Below are 20536 nucleotides of genomic sequence, written 5' to 3' on the forward strand. Positions count from 1 at the left end.
AGTTTCTTAACAGTGCTTCAAGTGTGCTTACTCTTGCAGTGACAAAGGTCTGACTGGCACTCCCTCCTCTGGGGACCTTCAGTGTTATTTGCATGGCATCATTGTGCGCAACCTGTAACTTGCTTCCGAATGGAAGATTTTTCATAAGATGGCAACAGATGGGCCGTGTAGAGTGGTGCACAGTATGCTTTAAACACGGACACTTTAACCTGATAAGAGCAAAAACTAAATTTGCATGTAATGGCGTTTGCCTGTGCATATAACTTACAACATTGTCTGTATATATCATCATCATCACTCATATCCATCCATTCATCCATTATCTTGACCGCTTATTCCATTACGGGTCACGGGTGAACTGGAGCCTATCCCAGCATTTTAACAGGTGAGAGGCAGGGTACACCCTGGACAGGTCACCAGTCTGTCGCAGGGCCAACACAGATAGACAAACAACCATTCACACACACTCTTCTAGGGAGAATTTAGAATAACCAATTAACCTATCATGCATGTCTTTGGACGGTGGGAGGAAGCCGGAAAACCAAGAGAGAACCCACGCATACATGGGGAGAACATGCAAACTCCACACAGAAAGGCCAACGCCAAGGTTTGAACCCCCCCTGCCAAGATTCGAACCGGCGACCTTCTTGCTGCGGTGCTAACCACCACACCACCGTGCAGCCCAACTCATATATGTTTGTTAAACGGTGGCATTCTTCTAATTCTGCCAATCCTTGGTCATATGGCCCTTTCTCAAGCATCCAAAGCAGAGCCAGAGTTTCTGCAAGAGAACTTTTATTTTTATTTTCACAAATACAAATCTTTTTTACAACCATGCAAACCCTTTTTTGCACATTTGCAAACTTGAATTTTTCAGGCAGATTGTTTTAACAGGATGACCACCTTGATTTACAGATGCAAACTGCAAAATCTTTATGACTTAATATTGAGCCCTTAGAAGCCTTTTATAGCTTTGCACACCACTCCTGCAAGATCATTTTGAGATACAACATATATTCTATATGTTGTTTTATATGGGCCAATATATTCTTTCAGGCAGACAGTGACCCTGAGGTTAAATTAAAAAAATAAAAATAAAAGCCAAGTGGATAACAAGTAACCAGGATTACAACAGACTGTTCACCTTTTCTGTTATCAAAGTGCTGTGGACTGGCAGGTTACATTTAACTGCTGTAATTGATCTGTACTATGCTGCCATATTAGATGGCGGATGTGTCAATAAAATAATATTGAACTTAAATGCTCATATTTTCTCAAGAAGCGTTTATCCAGTCAAGATCACACGTAGTGCAAACAGTGCAGTGCAAACTTCCCTTATAGTTTCATTAAATGTGTCATTGTTTCAGGCATGACCCTACCTGACTGAACACACGGCACAGCTCCTGGTCCAGGCTCTGGTCATTTCACGCATTGACTACTGCAACTCCTTACTGGCTGGCCTGCCTGCATGTTCAGTTAAACCTCTGCAGATGATCCAGAACGCAGCAGCACGTCTGGTCTTCAACCAGCCCAAAAGAGCTCATGTCACTCCGCTACTAATTGCTCTCCACTGGCTTCCAGTTGCAGCAACAAAGAGTGCAAAGAGACAACAAAGCCTCAGATATATATATTTATGTTTTACAGACAGACAGACAGACAGACAGACAGACAGACAGACAGACAGACAGACAGACAGACAGACAGACAGACAGACAGACAGACAGACAGACAGACAGACAGACAGACAGATAGATAGATAGATAGATAGATAGATAGATAGATAGATAGATATAGTAACACTCTATAGTTTATGTTCATGTTTGGTTCATCTGTTGTTCTGCTGTGACAGTAATGTCATGGGTGGAAGTCGGCGGGGGAGCGTGCCTGACAAGAGTCTGTACAAGTAGGAGAGAGATAGTTAACTCTTCCAGTTAACCCCAACAGCAGCGTTGCAAGTGGAAATGGGAGAAATGCCTCTTGCCATCAGAAGAGAACAGATGACATGTTGGGAAAAAAAGAAATAAAAGATTTACAGAGCTTTGGATGGACAGCGAACAGGAAAGCAACAGATTTCCAAATAAATCAAGTTTATTTAAGGTTATATAAATTTACTTTAAGTTTATTTATTAGTAGGACAGTTCTATTATCGGTTGTGTTCCCATGGATACTTCCAGAAGCAAGTGTGGATTTCACATTGCTAGACAAGCGTAATAAAAATAAAGGGGTTATTTTAAATTCTCATATAGCACAGGACTATGTTAATCAGTGTTTTGGTTACATCCAAAGTTATACCAATGCATCAAACCATACAGGTTATCAAGTAGGTAAAGCTTTTGTGGTTCCAGAGTTCAATATTAAAAATGGGAAAAGGATTACTGATGGTCTGTCAGTATACACAGGGGTGATGGCTGCATTACTACTGGCAGTTCAGTGGGTGGAAAGCACACGGCCATTAAGATCAATAGTTTGTTCAGATTCCTGTTCATCATTACCAGTTTTATATCATAATCACTCTGACAGTAGACCAGACCTCCTGACAGAGATTACAGTATACTAATAAACATGATGGGTTAGTCATTAAATTTGTATGGATACCAGCTCACTATAGAATAACTGGTAATGAGATGGCAGATAAGACTGCGAAGCAGGCAACTAAAAGTAGTGTAGTTTGCATGAATATCAGTTTTAGCAAGGACCCTAGCAAAACAGCAGCTGAAGGGAAAATGACAAAAGCAGTGGGAGGAAGGAAGGAAGGAAATGACAGTGGTTTTATAGTGTTCAAAGAAAAACAGGAGAGATGAGAAGTACATGAAGGACCAGGAGAGGGCAGACCATAATATTGCCATTGAGATTTGGACATGCAGATTTAAACAATATGTTATGCTTAATAAGGAAGCATCAAACTGGGGGATGTGACCACTGTGAGGCACTGGATACAGTGGAGCATGTTCTGTTGAACTGTAGAAAGAATTAAGTAGAAAGATGGAAAATGGTTCAAGATAGCAACATTTCGGTCCACACTACTGACCAGTTGGTGACAGAAAAGCACTAAATCAATGTGTGCCTACTGCCAAAAAAAGGAAGAAAAGGACATTACCTTTACTGTGAACAATGTTTGCCTAAAAAAATCAAGAATGGTAATAAAATGAGTAAAATTGGCCAATTGTATTGTGCATTATAATAAGCAATAACGTAGCTAAACCACGTTGTGTTGCTCATAAAACTGGAACTTCTTTTAAAAGGCCCAATGACCTACATAAATTGTATAATGACCTTTATTTGGAGTTTATTTATTTGTTTGTTTATTTATATACACTATTGTTTAGAACTAAAACTATTTAAACTAACAGAAATACAATCAAACCTTATGTTTCATATTTAATTAAATCAAATAGTCCTGTACAGTGCTTAAAAGGGTGAAAACTACAATCAACCAGTTTACCTGAAAATCAACTGAAAAAAAATTCGCCGAATGAAGAGTAATAAAGATAATTCGATACCGCTTGACCTCAGGTGCACATTCACTGTGCCTATCACAACACTGTACCAAGATGGCCGCTCTGTCAGCACGCCTCTCCCCTGATGAAGCGCCGTCTACGTACATATTTAGGGTCACGCGGACAATGACATCACTGGGTCCGCTCCTTTACAGTCAGCCAGGCGATGACCTGCAGAGAAGTGATGCCGAGAGGCGGATGGAAGTTTACCGTTTAAATGGAGAGGAAAGCGTCTGCCGGTGGAAAGAGGCCATGTGTTTAAAAGAGGCGTTCTCGGCGAACAAGCCGTCAGATCAGAGCGGGTCATCCAGCTGATGCCCCGACTAATCGCCCGGTTTAAATGACGTGAAAACTCCGCCCACTCGGCTCGCCGCCGGGTCGCCCTGGCGATAGATGGGCCAGACCCAGTAAGAGCATTGCTGGCGCAAAGGCTTCAACACAAACATCTACCGGTTTCTTTCTGAGCTTCACTTTTTGTCACCATTCAGCGAATGGACTTAACTAAAACTAGGACTATCGTCTTTTAAGTACTCTACTAACAGCTCTTTTAGGTTTAAAGCTGCTTTAGAAACTGCATCTAATTAAACTAGTTAGCACTGTTAGCATAGCTGGTGAACTTTCACCATCAATGCTGTGATTAAGGTTCAACTTTAACCAACTCGAACAAGCTAGCCTGACAGGTTAAACTAACAGCGTAGCTAAATACAAGGACGCATACGGATCTGATTATATATAGATATAAAATACGAATTTCAGTCTTACTAGCTTTCTAAGCTTTGAGTTAGCTAGCAGAATAATTCTGTTTGAAAGCCAGTCTGCCTTCTTTGTGTTCGAGGTCATTCTGTCGCTACCTTCTAAGCTAGCTGGTCTTGGGACACTGGTCATGAAGAGCCTCCCGTTTTTCTGCCGAGGAGAGGTCATTCGAGGTTTTGGGAGAGGGAGCAAGGAACTTGGAATTCCCACAGGTGAGAAATAATTAGCCGTCCATCGCTTTTGGCTTTTCAATTAGCTAACGGAGTGCCTACGCAGATAACGTAAAGTGTGAATCGAGTTGTACTGAAATGGAGAACCAGAATTATGACTGACAATAAATTTAACACTATTTGTCTTTTGGTATTCATAGTTTGTTTCATAGTCAGTTTCTCATATGATTTATCAGATACTTGATAGCTGTCCACTGACACAGGCTACCTGAACGGTGACTGCACATATTACGACACATTTTTACGAAACGGCTGTTCGTGTTTTTTGGCTGAGGTAAACGTGAGTTGTGTAACGGAAGTTGACGGAGGCTAAAAGCTCTGCTATCTACTTGGTATGTCATTAATGATGTACCCAGAAATGTGTATAATTAGTACTAGCCTATTCACAGTGGGTGGACGAAACTGTAATTGTGAATATTGATGTTGACACTTTGATAAAGCTGTCTTATTATAAAAAGTGAACCGTAATTTTATGACAAATGCCATCTGTAAGAGTGGGCTGTTTGGTGACTAATGGCCTTATAAATGTTGCCACAATTCCACCCTGGAAATTTTATGTAAAGAATATTTTTTTAGTTTATTATTCAACAATACTTTACCACCTTAAAGAGAAATAAGTTATGCTACCTAAGGTGTAAATAACAAGTTTGATTGCGATACGATATTTTATGAATTCAGTGTTTGCCAATATCACACATTATGCTCCAATTCTGATTGGATCAGATTCAGGATCCAGCAAACAATATTAAACAATATCAGAGTCACGTTTTATTCACATGCTGATTTAACAGTCATTTCCATTAATATTAAATCACAAAACGAAACTAAAATATCTGTTATGATTTAATTTTATCTGTCCAGTAAGACATTTAAATGAAAAACAATCTGTTATTTTAATATAACTACACTGCACCATGTTTTGTATATTGAGCTATAAAATATTTGCCCATTTAAAAAAAAGAATACATTTCCATTTGTAAGCATTACCACTTTAAAGTTTGGTCGCACAGAAGTCAAACATTTGGACAATCAAAGGTTTATTTAGAATAAAAAATTGAAAAGATTCAAGAGAGAAGGCTGGTTAATGGAGGGGAGGAGGCATCTCCAAAGTAATCTGAAAACACACATTTCACAACCTTAGTCAAAATATGATTATTATGATGCCCTGTTTCATTGTTCCAGTGGTTTCTTGTTAATGGTCAGTCTCTTGCCAAGAAACAGGAAGTTAGTCATATACAGCAGAGGTCCCCAACCCTGGTCCTCAAGGCCCACTATCCTGCAGGTCTTAGATGTCTCCCTGCTGCAACACACCTGATTCAAATTAAACGGCTCTCTGACAGGCTCTGCACAAGTCTGCAACTGAGCCATTCATTTGAATCAGGTGTGTTGCAGCAGGGAGACATCTAAGACCTGCAGGATAGTGGGCCTTGAGGACCAGGGTTGGGGACCTCTGATATACAGTACCACATTAACAACACTCATATATTTTAAGATTGATGACAAACCCAGTGTTAACACATTTGCTCATCAGTATCAGCTTGTAGTCGCAGGGCTACCTCATGGCTATAGGGAGTTAGTCCAATGTCATATGACCATTTATCTGAAAATGAGACAATTTGTTTCAAACACAATCAAGAGCACTTTGAAGTGTGGACACTGACTGTTAAGCATAACATTTTTTTTTATTTCGACATTTATTTATGCTTCTTTCTCTTTCCTTCAGCCAACTTCCCAGACTCAGTTGTGGACAATCTTCCTCCAGACATCAGGACAGGGATTTATTATGGATGGGCATGTGTCGGTAATGGCGAAGTATGCAAAATGGTGATGAGCATTGGCTGGAACCCTTACTACAAAAATACCAAGAAATCTATGGTAAGTGGAAGCACTAGCAGTAATCACTCTAAACAGATTAGTAAACAGGTTAGTAAAAAATGTGCAAATTGTAAACCTGTTTCTTAGACGTCAGTCCATGGTTTTAAACCTTGTCATCAACAGCTGTGGACAGTTTGTGACTGCACATTTGATCAAATTTGTATTAACTGGATGCTGTTATGGGTCTGGGTGCCAAAGTAAAGTCAGACTCTTCTCTTTCTGGTATCAAATGGGCAGGAAGATACTGAAGCATATTATATTTAATGTTTTTAACCTTGTAAAACCTTAGCAAAGAAATAATGGGTAGATTTTTTATTATTATTATTTTTTAATCTAAAGTCTTTATTTGTCTCTTAAAATAATAATAATAATGCATATTTGTACCATTTATTTCTCTGTGATATGTCAGGATTATTGTTGTGCCAAAGGTTCCCACCAGGAGCATTGGATAAGTTTCAGATGGTAAATGACAGGTTTTCAGAAGAATTTTTATATAGTAATGTAACACGTCTCAGAAACAATATGTTCTGAATATGATACACACGGGTTAAGAAAAGGGGTTAAATTGGCATACCCCTTGTGAAAAACTATTCATTTTAAAGACTCCATTAATCATACTGAAGCTGGGAATGTCCCAGAATATTATTTAAATTAGGGCTTGGCAATACCACAAATTTTGGTATCCGATACCAGATAAATCCAGGGCAAGTATCGCTGATACTGATACTTTTTTGCTTAAAATTTCACAATCATTTATTGAGTATACCTTTTAATCATCTATCATTATTATTTATCATAATCACAGTATAAAGATTTTTGTCAAATAAAACATCTTTAATGAATGGCAGAACCAAAAAAATTTAATTGAAGTTTTTGTTGTAATTGTAAACAATACAAAATAACACCAACAATGTAACAAAATAAAAAATGATTCTGTTATTCCTTTTTTATAGTAAACAATTGTTTGGGAAAAGTAAACAGTGCAAATTGTCTAAACAGAAGTAAAACCTACTATTGGTTACTATTAGCTTTTTGCCCTCAAAGCACTTTGCAAGAAAAATATCGATCTCACGTCGGTATCAGTTGATACCGACATTAGCCTTGGTATTGATAATATCAATGTTTTGATCGTTTAGCCCAGCCCTAATTTAAATGTGTGCAACTCTGCAAGTTGTTGGCCATCAGCTTATAAACAGTTAATAATAAAATATTGTTTTTATGTCTTGTACCTTGAAGGCATGACATTTTTTGACCAAAAAAAAAAACAACCTTCTCCCATTAACGTTTTTTCTCAGCTCCTCTTAATTTTTTTATCCTTCCATACAAACATGCAGCTATTAACTGGTCAAAATGGTATAAACCAAGATTTTTACTACATATAAATAATATAATAAATATTAAAAATTATATAAAAGCCAACATTAGTTGATGGTTAAGAGAGATATTGGATTGTGAAAACTAATAATTACTATTTTAAAACACAGGCAACCATGAGAATATTGACTCAAGTTAAAATGAAACATGCTTGGACGAAGATCACAAGGTGTAAAGTTAACAGAACTTAGGTTCTGTCTGTACAAAGCGCAAAGGTTTTAATCCTTTCAGTATTTGCTTAAGCTGTTTTTCTTTTTTTTGTTTTTTGTTTTTTTTTTATAAAAAAAACTCAGCCAATATACTGGCATTTTCTAGCATTTATCAAGTTTTGTTTGGTTTGTTTTTTGTTTTTTATCTTAATGAAAGTTAATTAAAATGTTATTTGGTTGTAGGAAACACATGTGATTCACAAATTCAAAGAAGATTTTTATGGAGAAATTCTCCGTGTTGTTATGGTGGGCTACATCCGTTCAGAGACAACCTTCGACTCTCTTGGTATGCCTTTCTCTCTTTGTAACTGGGGATCTAAAAGTTCACATTTTTCATGCTTTCATGTTTAGTTGGTATTAGTATGTATTCTCTCTTTTCCACTCTATGCTTTTCCTACCTTATTGTCTAATTACTTTTTATTATGCACCTTCTAATTTAGCCATAAATGCATATTTTTGTGTCTTTCCTAACAGAGGCTCTCATTGTTGCAATCAATAATGACATTGAGGAGGCCAAGGTGAAGCTGGAGCTCCCAGAACATCGCAAACTGAAAGATGACAACTTTTTCACCAGTACAGCCAGCTCCTTTTCAGACTCAGCCACCACCACTGCATCCACATCACAGACTATTATTAATGGTCACTGACAGCTGGCTTTGACAACAACGCGTAGCATCTGCATTCACATAGACCAACCAGATGAACAGAGAATTCTATAACTCACACACACACACACACACGAGCTGCTCATAACTACAGTCCTATTCTGAAATCTGTCAGCTGATGCCATGGCTGCACAGGCACATGATCATAAACAGACAATCCATTTAGTTGCGTTTTCTTTTCTTTGTCAGTGTTCTTGTTTTAAAGAGCTGTCAAGCATCCTGTATGTTTTTGTTGCAGATAGCCAGTTATTGGATTACATTATTTGTATATATTCACACCATGCTGCCTCTTTTTCCGTCTGATTGGTCCTGCTGTATATGTGACAAAATACAAGATGACAGACAGGTTTGTAATATTGTATATGTAATCAGCAATCCATAAAGTCCAAAAACTCATTAACATATTATTTGCAAATGTTGAAAATTGATGACTCGCTTCAAACCTGAGATGGTTATGAAAAAGTTGGATCATTATTTATAACTAACTCAATAGCCACAATGTTGGATAAATTATCCGACCATTATGGCAAGTTGTTAGGCCATCTGTGTAAAAAGCATATTTAAGTAAAAAAAAAAAATCATGTAAATTTTACAGTATTTAGGTTTCTTTTAATTTTCCTTCCTCACACAAATCCTTTTGAGCGTTATTCATCAATTCCCTCAAAACCTCTCAGGGTTAGAGAGTGTTAAGAATTGCATTTTAAATTGTGCCCACATGAGTATTTGCTAGATTTGAGCCTCTGGACATTTGGTGGTGTTTTGCTATTTTCAGCTCGTCGAGTCAGGAGGTTTCATAAATGATCTAAAGAACACTGTCACCGAATAAGCAAGCAACTTCCCTTACACATGGTTACAGATACTGTCCTGCACAGTAATAGTCAGTAATGGTCTATAAACTGTATGAACAGAAAGTTTTAATAGTAAACTTCAAGACTGGAAAGTTGTACAGCATGCATGCAGTTCCTTATTTCCTTCTCTACAATATAGGCGCTGGGAGTTTTCAGATTCTTAAGCAAATGTGTATCAAAGCAGCCTAAAAACAGGAGTATCTCATTAAAATCTACTTTACTCTGCGCATACCTGAAAGAAAAGCAAACAGCACTACAAGTGTGTGGAGTTAATTGAACTCGATTGGTTTTAATTGATTTAAATATCTAAATCTGTGGGTTTCTGAAGTCTATATGGATTTCATTATTTTTTTTCAGTTGATTAAAGTTATTATTTAGGCAGTAAAAGGTGTGGCTGCATTTTTATGAATGTTAATATGAACACAAAAGTTACAAGGAGCACATTTGCTAATAACTTTGCTGTCATTCTGATTTTTGTATGTTTTGTTTTCACCACTTCCCTAACGAAGGAAGTGAAACTGTAATAAACAGATGTGTTTATAAATCCTGTCAAAGATTTAAAGAAGGAAGCTTTTATAACCTTATATAATATTTTCTCTTTTGCCATGGTTTATATTTTCCAGTCTCAGTTGCAATAATTTACTGTAGTTTAAACAGGGACCTGGGTTACTGCACATAGACTGAAACATTCACCTTTTATGTTGTCTTCAATGTGTTCTACATAACTTTATCAAATAAAATGTTGATTAAATACATTTGTAATTTCTTGTATATCTTTAAAATGTGAAGGCAATACAAATAATGAATAAAGAGAAGCCACAGAAAGATATTTTCATATTCTTTGACTGTTGGTAAGTAGCATACTTTGATGGTTCATTTAAACAGTCTCCTTTTGAATCGACTTACCTGCATTAATATATAAGGTAGCATACTTTTAGCATAGCAAAGATATCACACCATCATTTCTTTCCAAGTTTAATTTTGAACGACCGTGACATTTAGTTAGATCGAAGCCATAAAATGTTTTTAAAGGCGATGTGGGAATGGGATCTAAAAGTTATATATATATATATATATGTGTGTGTGTGTGCGTGTGTGTGTGTCAAATAAAAAAACGTTTATCAACTAAATTCATCAGTATTGTACTCTGGACTGAAATTTGTCTTTTTAAAAAAGGAAAAACTGTCATTTAGAGTTAAAGTAAGAAAAAGTGTAGGCCAGTTTGAGCTATGACACAAATTAAAAGCAGTTAAATTAATTAGCACCTGTGTGTAAGCTATCACAAGTGGATAAGAATCAGAAAACTATAAAATATTTTATTTCATATTATATTTCATATTGGAAACAAAACTGTACCAAAGATGAAATCATAGGCACCCAAAATTAAATTTGGCTACAGCCTTGAAATGTTTCTTGAACCTGTCCAGAGACATTTTGACATTTCTCCTTTCATTTAATCAAATTAGGTCTTCAAATACAATAAAGACTCACTACAGCCCCTTCAATCTCAATTAACCAACAAGTTTTATTACAAAAAGAGAACATTTCCAGTGTCTATCAAACAGGCAAAGAATCTGAGAATCTGAAATGTTTTGAAACAAAATGTCAGATTTTGACAAAGTTTTAAAATCCCTGTCTCAGAATATTTTGATGTTGTGAAGAATTACAGAGGGAAAAATGATAAGTTCTCATTATTGTTTAACACCAAGCTATAACTCACACAGCAGTTTGATCTCTTCATTTAACCCATCGGAAATCATTGCCACTCTATGACCATTAAGAAAATCATGAGCACTCAGATTAGTGGGGAGCTGTATTTGCAGTGTCAAAAGAGCAATTGTGGAGTGGGTGCATTGCTCAAGGGCACATTAGCCATGACTAGAAATGGAGTGGCAGAACTATGATTATTCACTGTCGTACAACATATAAGTCCCTGCTCTATAACAACTTAATAGAAAGTTGTCAAGGAAGACATTTGTCTGCAACAAAAGAAGTTATGTAGTTACAGTCATGCAGCCATATTCACATTTCTAACACAGATCAAAATGCAGCTTTATTAGGAAGCAGTTATTATAGGACATTTTAACTCAAAGAATCACAGAAAAAGAAAAACATTTATGAGCAGCTTCCAAAGATTTAAAACCACTGTATCACTATCTGAAGGAGACAAAACCAGCAAACAGTGAAGCAGCAAAGTCTAAACAAAGGAATGCTTTAGGAAAAATATTTTGGGAAAGTAAGGGAAGTCATTTCTCATGCAACTTTCTGCTGAGGTCTGAACAAATTCCCACCTCTATATCACTGAGGTATACATCTACTAAACCCAAACAAACGGGCTGCCCTGCATAATCCAACACTCAACCTTCATTTTTTATTGTAAGGCAAAAAACCAGAAGTTCACAGCCACTTAGATGTCATATGAACGGCCAAGAACTTTTGTTGAAGGGTACCAACACCAGGCGCTGACAAGCAAATGTAACTTTGCACACACTTACTCACTGATTCTAATGGGAAAACGTGTCCAAACTTTTGACTGGTAGTGTATGCAAGTTATTTTATGTTTATGACAACTATGAAGTGAGTCGTGCATCCTGTTTTTTTATTTTATGCGGTTTCCGTTCATACATTGAATAATATTCAAATTGATTATGCTGAGTTGTGTTATAGAAAATTAACAAACAAGAGTCATCTCCCATGTTTAGTCTGCCACACCTGATGAAGAAGGTAGCGTCGGACAATTAGCAGCCTTCACAGCAAAGGCTCACAGACTTTTTCTACTGAAAAATATTACACATTTAATCATTTTGCTCAACAAATAAACTGACAAATATAATAATTTGTTTCATACAGTATGTTGTAATGGGCCCTAGACATTTACTTATTTATGGAAAGATATAAAAAAAAACTGTAATCTCCACAGTGACCTTAAAGCTCAACTGTTTTGTTACAAGTTTCATATATTAAGAAAGATAATACAGGAAACATTTCCCAACTTTTTGTTGCAGCAAATTCTCACAATGAAAGAAGGCTTACAGTTATCCCAGCAAACAGGTCTGGCTACTAACTGTAGCATTGTCACAACTGTGGCTGAACAGTGTGCATCTTCTGCTCGGCTGTAAGACAAACAGAAAACACTTTTAATATGGCTAAAAATCAATGAGGTTAGAGTTTTAAGGGGAAAATGTTAGTTATATTCATAATTCTTGAATAAATACATATTTCCCTGCTCCATCTAGAAATGTGATAAAAATTTGAAATGCTAAAACAAAAAAAGTTAGATTAGATAAAGATCATGTGGGCCAATGACACAAATGTGCTGTTTCCAAACAAAAAATATGTTTCACAAAACATTTAAACTGCAGAAATGTAAAGAATGGTTCCTGTCCACTTCAGCTTTTCTTTTTATCTATATGAGTAGCTCTCATCATCATACTCCAGCTCAATGTCATCAGTATCCAGTAGTCCATACTTAAATTTACGATACACTGTTCCATCTTTTGTCATATACACAATATCTTCATCATCATCCGCTTCTTCATCATCTTCACATTTAACAATTTTGTCACTGTACTCCCCAAATGAAGAGGTGGTGAGTTGTGACACTTGTCCTCCACTGGTGTCCAGTTTCATGTATCCTCCAGCTCTGGTTTTGGGTGTGACGGCGAGCTTCGTAGTTCGAGCACTGAGGAAGATGAAGATCCCTCCACCCAGAAAGACGATGACCAGAACACAAGCTATGACAAAGAGCTTCGGTGTGCTGCCTAAATCGGCAGCTGGCACCATCAGAAAATTGACACCAAGGATGCACCTCGCTGGAAAGAAGAAGGAACAGGCTATGAGTTAAGTGATGCTGCACATGACAAACTTATTATAACCCCAGTAGCCTATTGGTCAGTGTGCCTGTGCCAATCTCCATGCCATGCCCTTTGTCTTCTTTATGCTTTTGACTTATTTTGCACCTACAACACAATGAATACAAATCAACCTATTATTATATAGATGAGAAATTTTGATCAATTTCAAATTCTTCAAACTAAAAAAGTAAAATAAAAGTAAGAAAGTGGGTAGCACTGAAATTATACAAAAACAGAATTTAATCAAGACACAATCGTTGGTAACCTCCCTAGTCTTAATATTTGTTTGCAGAGACTATGGCAGCAGCAGCATTATCACCTTTAATTTGCTAGAATCTTTATTGCAGGAGCAGATTTCAGTTTTTTCATTTTCAGTGGGATTTATGTCAAGATTTAGGGCAAAGTACATCTTATCTTTTTCAACCTTTTTTACATTAGTTTTATGTATGGAAGAAGAATAGATATATTCAGGAATTCAGCAGTTAATTGCCTTTACATGGTTCTTGCATGTGACTAATCCTGCTTTCAAAATAGTTCAGAAATGCCCACCTTATTACCATATAACAAAGAAATACACAAATAAATGTATAAATAAATAAAAAGCTGAAAAACATGTATAAATGCATGAGGAAAAATATTGAATTATTTACTTATTTCTCTATTTAATTTAAAAAAAAAGTCTATGCAGCCCCACCCTTGCCTATGACGGTATAACCGTGTATATAACACTAAACCTTTCAACTTTTTAACTAGTCACAATATAAAATATAACCACATAAAATAAAAATAGCTAAGTTCATTTAAGTATTTAAATAAACCTTGGCAATGATCTAATGTGCATCACAGTAGGACCTTCTTGTAAGTGAATGCATGAAATGTACTATAGAAATAAACTAGCCTTGCCTTGCCTTAGCATTGTTTGGTATTAAAAGTGTATTAATACTGATGAAATAAGAAGGTCTTTGACATGTTTGACAGGTTTTTTAATTGACTTTGGGAGAAGTCAGTAGCTTAGTACAGGTCATGTAATAAGTTAAACTAAAGCACAGGAGTCAGGTTTTGTTTGAAGATATAGATTTAATCTAACGTGGCCAAAAACTCAAAATTAACCGTGGTTCATTTGATCAGTGCCTTTATTTTATCGTTGGTCATACTTGTTTGCATGTTTACTTATGCAAATGTTTACTGTTCAATTTTCTGTTCTGTTTGGATTTCTTTCTAAAGGTACCCTAATATACTAACACTTCCCGGCTTTTTTGTTGTAGACTGCATGATAAATATGGAATAATGTTTCTGATCATTTTTTGTGGTAAAATCCCTGCCTGTCACGAGTAAATTTTACAGCCCCCTTTTTTCCAATGAATTGCTGTCGTTGTCTATGGTGCTAGAGGCCAACTTAGTTTAGAAAATTCTATGTAATTTAGCATCAGATGAAACTTGTGTCCTTGGGAAATGTATCAGTTGGATAAATGAAACAGGGAAATGGTGCAGGTCTTTAAATAGAAAAATAAGTAGCATGCATAAAAGAGGTCCTATTTACCTCTTGATGATTTGCAGTCACAGCACTCCCAGGGTATTGGCTTATCATTTCCTAATGTCTGATTTCCACAGCAAGTCAAGCATCGGCCATCATCAGACAAGATCTGGCTTGGAGCACACAATAAGCAGTCCCACTTGCTGGGGCCATGGCAGCCTTCACAAGATGAGTCACATGGTTTGCAGTTTGGTTTATCATTGTATGAACTCTGGAGCAATGAAAGGATACACATGAGCCTGCAACTCTCCCTTCAAACACTTGATCTGAAGATACTCTTGCAGAGAAGGCCAGCCAAACTGCAGCTATGCTTTGACATGGTTTTCATTCATTTATGAGTCAAATGTTAAAGATGACTTTAATATGCACAAAAACTCTGTAAATCAAGTAACAGACAAGCTTCTTAACCTCAGTTTCAGGATAGGAGCCTACGAAACACGGGTTGTCACAGATGCCGCTCATGAAGTGGAAGTTATCATAACAGGACAGACAAGCCAAAGCACCCCCACCTGAAAGGAAAATTATATAACACAAAGCACGGTATGACTGAACTAGATTTTCCACATGAAAACTACACTCAAAGCCCATTAGAAGTACATTATTTCATGCACGTTCTACTACGTTAGTGGTTCCCAAACTTTTTCTGCGGGGCCCCCTTTTCATCAATAACAATAATTTCTTGGTGTTCAGGATAAAAAGTCTCCAAGTAGCATTTAAACTTTAGCTTCATGCTGTCAGATGCTAATAATTAGAGACATACAAGTGTCTCTCTTCATTGCCCACTATTTATCTTTACCATTACTTGACCCTAACCTGGTCAAGCCTGGGGTAAGATATGCCTCATCATTTTGTTTTATTTTATTTTTTTTATTTATTTATTATTATTAGTCCATTTACCATTTTATTATTATTATTATTATTATTATTATTATTATCATTATTATTATTATTTGTAGTTAAAATCTTTGTTGTTGATTCGTCATGTTTTGCCCATTGGTACTTTCACAAATTTGACAATGTTTGCTAGTAGTGCAAAAACTATAAGTTTTATGTAGCCTAGCTTAGCCCCCCAGTTTGGGAACCACTGAACTACATTTATATGCAGCATTCACTGTTACAGCTTAAAAAGATGCCTAATGCAGAGGCGCTTTACTAGAGAGAAGTTGACTCCATCTTGTGGTTGTTTTGATTCACGCCACAGCAAACAAAGTAGTAGTTTTCTTTACCACTGCATGTTTTGCAGGTTGGGTGACACATTTGACAGGTTGGGGATTTCTGGGCTTTATAGTAGCCTCCAGGGCAGTTCTTCAGGCATTGTCCCCAAGGCCTCATGTAGATGTAACCTTCCCGGCAGCTCAGACATTTTCCGTTACCACCACCTGAACACTGGGTGCAGGAGGGGTCACATCGCTCACAAACCATAGCAGTCATGTTACCAAAGTGACTGAAAAAGAGGGAGAGTGTCTGTTTAGTTGACAGGCACCACTAGACAAGTGGGGAGGCTTTCTTTGGTCTGCTGTGTGTCTTCTAACCTCAATGGACAGGTTTCAACACAGCTGATGTCATGCTTAAAAAATCCTGGTTTGCAGGTGACACAGTCTACACTGTGATGGCCAACACAAGATTCACAGCTGAAGTGGCAGCGCTCACACACACGTTCTTTGTCCTCAGCATGGTAACCCAGAGGACACTTTTCCACACAGGTGTGATCTGATGGACACAGACATAATGTCAAGACCCTTAGAGTAAATAGTAGGCACACAGGAACACACATTTACAACATTTCTGGAACTTTAGACTTACTCAGTAGGAAGTGTTTCTTGCTGCAGCTGAGGCAGTGGTCGTCTCCTGGACCAGAACAGCTATCACAGTACATGTGACATGGGTGGCATGCCAGTTTCTGGTCCATGTATGAATCCGGGGGGCACTCACTGTACCACACACAGTGTCCAGTGGCATCTATCCGTCTGTTGGAATCACAGCTGAGGCAGTTTGAGGGTGCATGGCCTGAGCAGGTCAGACATGACTTGTCACACTCTTTGAAAAATAAAAGAAAAAAAAAAACATTAAACATAGTGATTTAAAAGTGACATGAAGAAGAAAATCTAATCATTTTTATAGATTTACATTTGTTATGATTATTGTTGGGTGGTCAGTTTCCAATATCCCTACCTCTGCATTCATTTGTATTCTTATCATAGTAAGTGTTATTCGGACATGTAGACAGACACTCTCCATTGTAACGGACAGCTTTCGGGTTGCGACAGACAGCACAGTCATCAATGTGTGGTCCGTCGCATGAGGCACAATCAGTATGACAACGCATACACTCATGCTGTTTCTCGCTGCTAAAGTATCCTTCAGGACATTCACCCACACATTTATCCTCATGGAGGAAGTAGTAATCTACACATCCTGGAACACAGAAGAAAATAAAATGCAAGATAATCTAATGTTAGTTACAATGTACTGATATCTACTGTAGGTTCATAACCACAAATATTATTAGCTCAAAGAAGTGTTGTTAACCTCAAATGACTTAGAAATAATATAATATAAGCAATAATATATAAACAATAAATTATTTTAAAGTTTCTTAAACTTTTTAAAACAATTTAAGGTAAATATCCTTTTATTTTTTCATTCATTAGTTCATTAATTCAGCTGAATCATGAAAAAAGCAGAAAGCTAAAATAATAGTCATTCATTCATCATGGTGGATTTACTTTTTTACTTTTGTCATTTTTGTAGAAGGTCAATTAATTGACAAAACTAGATTCTTATTTTCTTACATTTTGTCACTTTATTTAAAATAATGCATTTTTAATTTGGTAATGTATCATTTGTGAATATCATCCTAAAATTGGATTAGATTTCCAGTGGTGTTATTTATAAGTTACCTGGGAAAAAAAACACAGCATAAATCTTATTTAATGTTTCTTTCTTCGGACTTAAGAAGAGTGTTAGTGCTTGAAACATTAGAGGGTATCTTTGGAAGTATTTTTTCTTGAAGGTGGACTTCTTGTTCAGTTAGTTGTGTCAGCTTTTTTTCTCCCAGAAGTGATCACACAGGGGATTATGCACTTAACCAAACCTTCTGTAGCATCTCTCCTAAATTAATGTTTTGTCCTCCAATATTTTTCTAGGTAAAAAGCAAGTTTTTTTGGTAGTAATTTTCATATATGTCAACTTATGTAAAGTTTAATTAAAAAAAAAACTTATACATACATTACGAAATGCTTTAAAATTGCTTTCACAAGGGTGTAATTGAAAAATGTAACAAAAAATGTTTAAAAATAAACAAAAAATGTACATAAAGTGATGTTTTGAATAAATGATCTCAGCCCTTTTTTTTAAAGGCTTGAGCTGAAGCAAAGGGTGAGCTGATTCCAGCAGATGGCAGCATAATGACTAAAGGTCAAAGTCAAGTTTATTTATATAGCTCATATAAAGCTGTATAAATAAACTTTTAAGTGCTGTACAGATCTGCAGATTCAAATGTAAAATATATTTACTTCTGCAATACAATACAGCCAGAAAGAATAATTTATGTTAAATTTTATTGTAAACCTTTAACATACTCCAAGAAATATGAAATTTAGCTCATTCAGTCAATGTTTTAAGTAAAAATTATATCGCAACTTATTCCTAATTTATTAAGAATGAAAAGCTGGTGTTATTATACAAAATCAAATCCTAATTGTTTACTATGGGCAGGCCAGAGAGACTGGGAAAACAGTGGCACATGTAAATGAGACTTATTTATGCATTTATTTATTCATTTATTTTAGTTATTTAAAAGTGTAGGGTCTAGATTTTAGGAAATAATGAACTCATTACAATTAAAGTGGTCATCTGAAAAGAAAAGTTAAATTTGTGAAAATAGTCAATGGTGTGTTTCATGTTTTTTTTTTTTTTTTGTTTGTTTTTTTTTAATAAAAAATAATAATTTTGGATAATGACAAAAACTTGCTTTGAGCCAAATGAGTTATATAGTCGAGTTGTATATGTCTGAACTTCACTGATTTTTTACATAACTCAATAGTACCACAACTTAAACTTCTGTAATCAGACAAAATGATGGGTTTATCTTTAAATGTTCTTGTAATTTTCCTCAATCTTTGCAGACACTTAGATTGTAAATTAAATCTAATTTCAAATCAGCATCTTTAATCCTCTTCTCCACATCCTCCATGCTTCCATTCACTGCTCCACTGAGCGCACTTACTTCTACACAGGCCGTTCTGATTGCATTCTCTACACTGATCTGAGCAACGGCGGCATTCTGTGTTGTTGACATAGAAACCTTCTGGACAGTGAGGCACGCAGGAGTGGTTCATCAGCAAAAACAAGTGTTTCTCACAACTCAGACAGTGGGAAGGACTTTCCTTACAGGATCCACACTCTGGGGCACATGGGTAGCATTCATCATTTTGTGGAAACCCTCTTTGAACAAAAGAAAAGAGGTATCGTTTGCTGCTGCATGGTGCATGATTATGTGTAAATCAAGTAGTAGGATAACAGGAAAACCACCTCTGACATTCCAGCACACAGTCTCCATGCTGCAGATAAAGTCCTGGCTGACACCTCTGGCACACTTTGGCATCCTGGCATGCAACACACCCCTTCAAGCACTCCTCACACTTGCCAGATGTCATGTTACCAAACATCCCAGATGGACAGTGAGACACACAAGTCTGACGAGCTGTCAAAAAACTTCCTAAAGAAAAAAAAAAAACAACAAACACCACTGATTCAAGGAAATATGAAAGGTTGTCAGCAGTCAACATCTTGGGGGCAGTCTGGAGGTCTGTATTTCTTATTGTTCCACAAAGCATGTCATGACATGCAATCAAGGTTGATGCCAAGCTTTATCACCCTTAGTCACACCACCACCTGATGAAAATATGTGCATTGATGGAATCTGTTCCAGCAAATTATGACAAGACTAAACACTTTCTTGTTTCCAACTCAGCACATACTGTAGGCGTACCTATGTGGCAGCTTCTGCAGTCCTCCTTCCCTGCATCAAAGCATGTCCTACAGGATGGGTGGCACCGCTCACATTCATCCTGACCTGACGGCAAAAAGAAAGCAGGAAGCAGGACAAACAGTGAGTCAAGAAAATTAGAAATTACAGAAAAAGCATGTGAGAGGAGAAAAGAAAATCAGACTAAAGAGTGTGTTATTGTAACAGCAGATTAATAGTGAACAGCATAAAAAAGCAGGATTTCCACTTTCATTTCAGCTTGTAGTTACTGAGGAAAGTTCTAAAAAGTTCATTTTAAAGTACTAGAGACTAATTTAGTTCCTTAGTTTAGAGATTAAATGTATTTATTGACAGAAAAGGCATTAGAGGCATTTAGTACTGAGATGTAATTAGCATATGCCATACGGTTTCTGAAGTTTTTCTCGGGACAAGCGGTGAGCTGTCTGCCCTCTAGGCACTCCCCGTTACTCAGTTTGAATCCGTCCTCGCAGGTGTCACAGTCGTCATATCGTGGCCCTCCACAGGTGCGGCAGTTGCGGTGACATGGCTCACACTCTTGGCTCATTTTGTCCACAAAGAAGCCTTCCTCACAATGATCAACACACTCTCCATCTGGACACACAAAACAATAGCACACCTTCCTCTGTACAGTTTCTCCTTTTTTTTTTTTTCTTTTTTTTTTAAAATAAAATAATGTCTTTTTTTCT

The 20536-nt window shown here is 36.7% G+C and overlaps 2 protein-coding genes across 2 annotated transcripts in view; one reads left to right on the plus strand and one right to left on the minus strand.

Annotated features, from left to right (window-relative positions):
* Positions 1 to 3689: 3689 nt before the first annotated feature.
* On the plus strand, positions 3690 to 8755 carry rfk (riboflavin kinase). The gene is made up of 4 exons (XM_041999880.1): positions 3690 to 4462; positions 6204 to 6355; positions 8122 to 8224; positions 8413 to 8755. Exons 1-4 carry the CDS (start codon positions 4381 to 4383, stop codon positions 8583 to 8585), a joined length of 510 nt encoding a protein of 169 aa, XP_041855814.1. The 5' UTR covers positions 3690 to 4380; the 3' UTR covers positions 8586 to 8755.
* A 2173-nt stretch (positions 8756 to 10928) lies between these two features.
* The window catches only part of pcsk5b (proprotein convertase subtilisin/kexin type 5b), an 82883-nt gene continuing 73275 nt past the window's right edge, over positions 10929 to 20536 (minus strand). Inside the window, exons 27-37 of the mRNA XM_041998408.1 lie at positions 20235 to 20441; positions 19833 to 19916; positions 19373 to 19559; positions 19068 to 19285; positions 17012 to 17254; positions 16643 to 16876; positions 16372 to 16549; positions 16066 to 16283; positions 15248 to 15348; positions 14846 to 15050; positions 10929 to 13263 (exon numbers count right to left, since the gene is read on the minus strand). Coding sequence (XP_041854342.1) covers positions 12854 to 13263; positions 14846 to 15050; positions 15248 to 15348; positions 16066 to 16283; positions 16372 to 16549; positions 16643 to 16876; positions 17012 to 17254; positions 19068 to 19285; positions 19373 to 19559; positions 19833 to 19916; positions 20235 to 20441 — 2285 coding nt within the window. The 3' untranslated portion in view covers positions 10929 to 12853. The remainder of the gene's footprint in view (positions 13264 to 14845; positions 15051 to 15247; positions 15349 to 16065; positions 16284 to 16371; positions 16550 to 16642; positions 16877 to 17011; positions 17255 to 19067; positions 19286 to 19372; positions 19560 to 19832; positions 19917 to 20234; positions 20442 to 20536) is intronic.

Source organism: Melanotaenia boesemani, chromosome 11 (genome assembly GCF_017639745.1).
Source record: "Melanotaenia boesemani isolate fMelBoe1 chromosome 11, fMelBoe1.pri, whole genome shotgun sequence".
NCBI classification, from domain to species: domain Eukaryota; kingdom Metazoa; phylum Chordata; class Actinopteri; order Atheriniformes; family Melanotaeniidae; genus Melanotaenia; species Melanotaenia boesemani.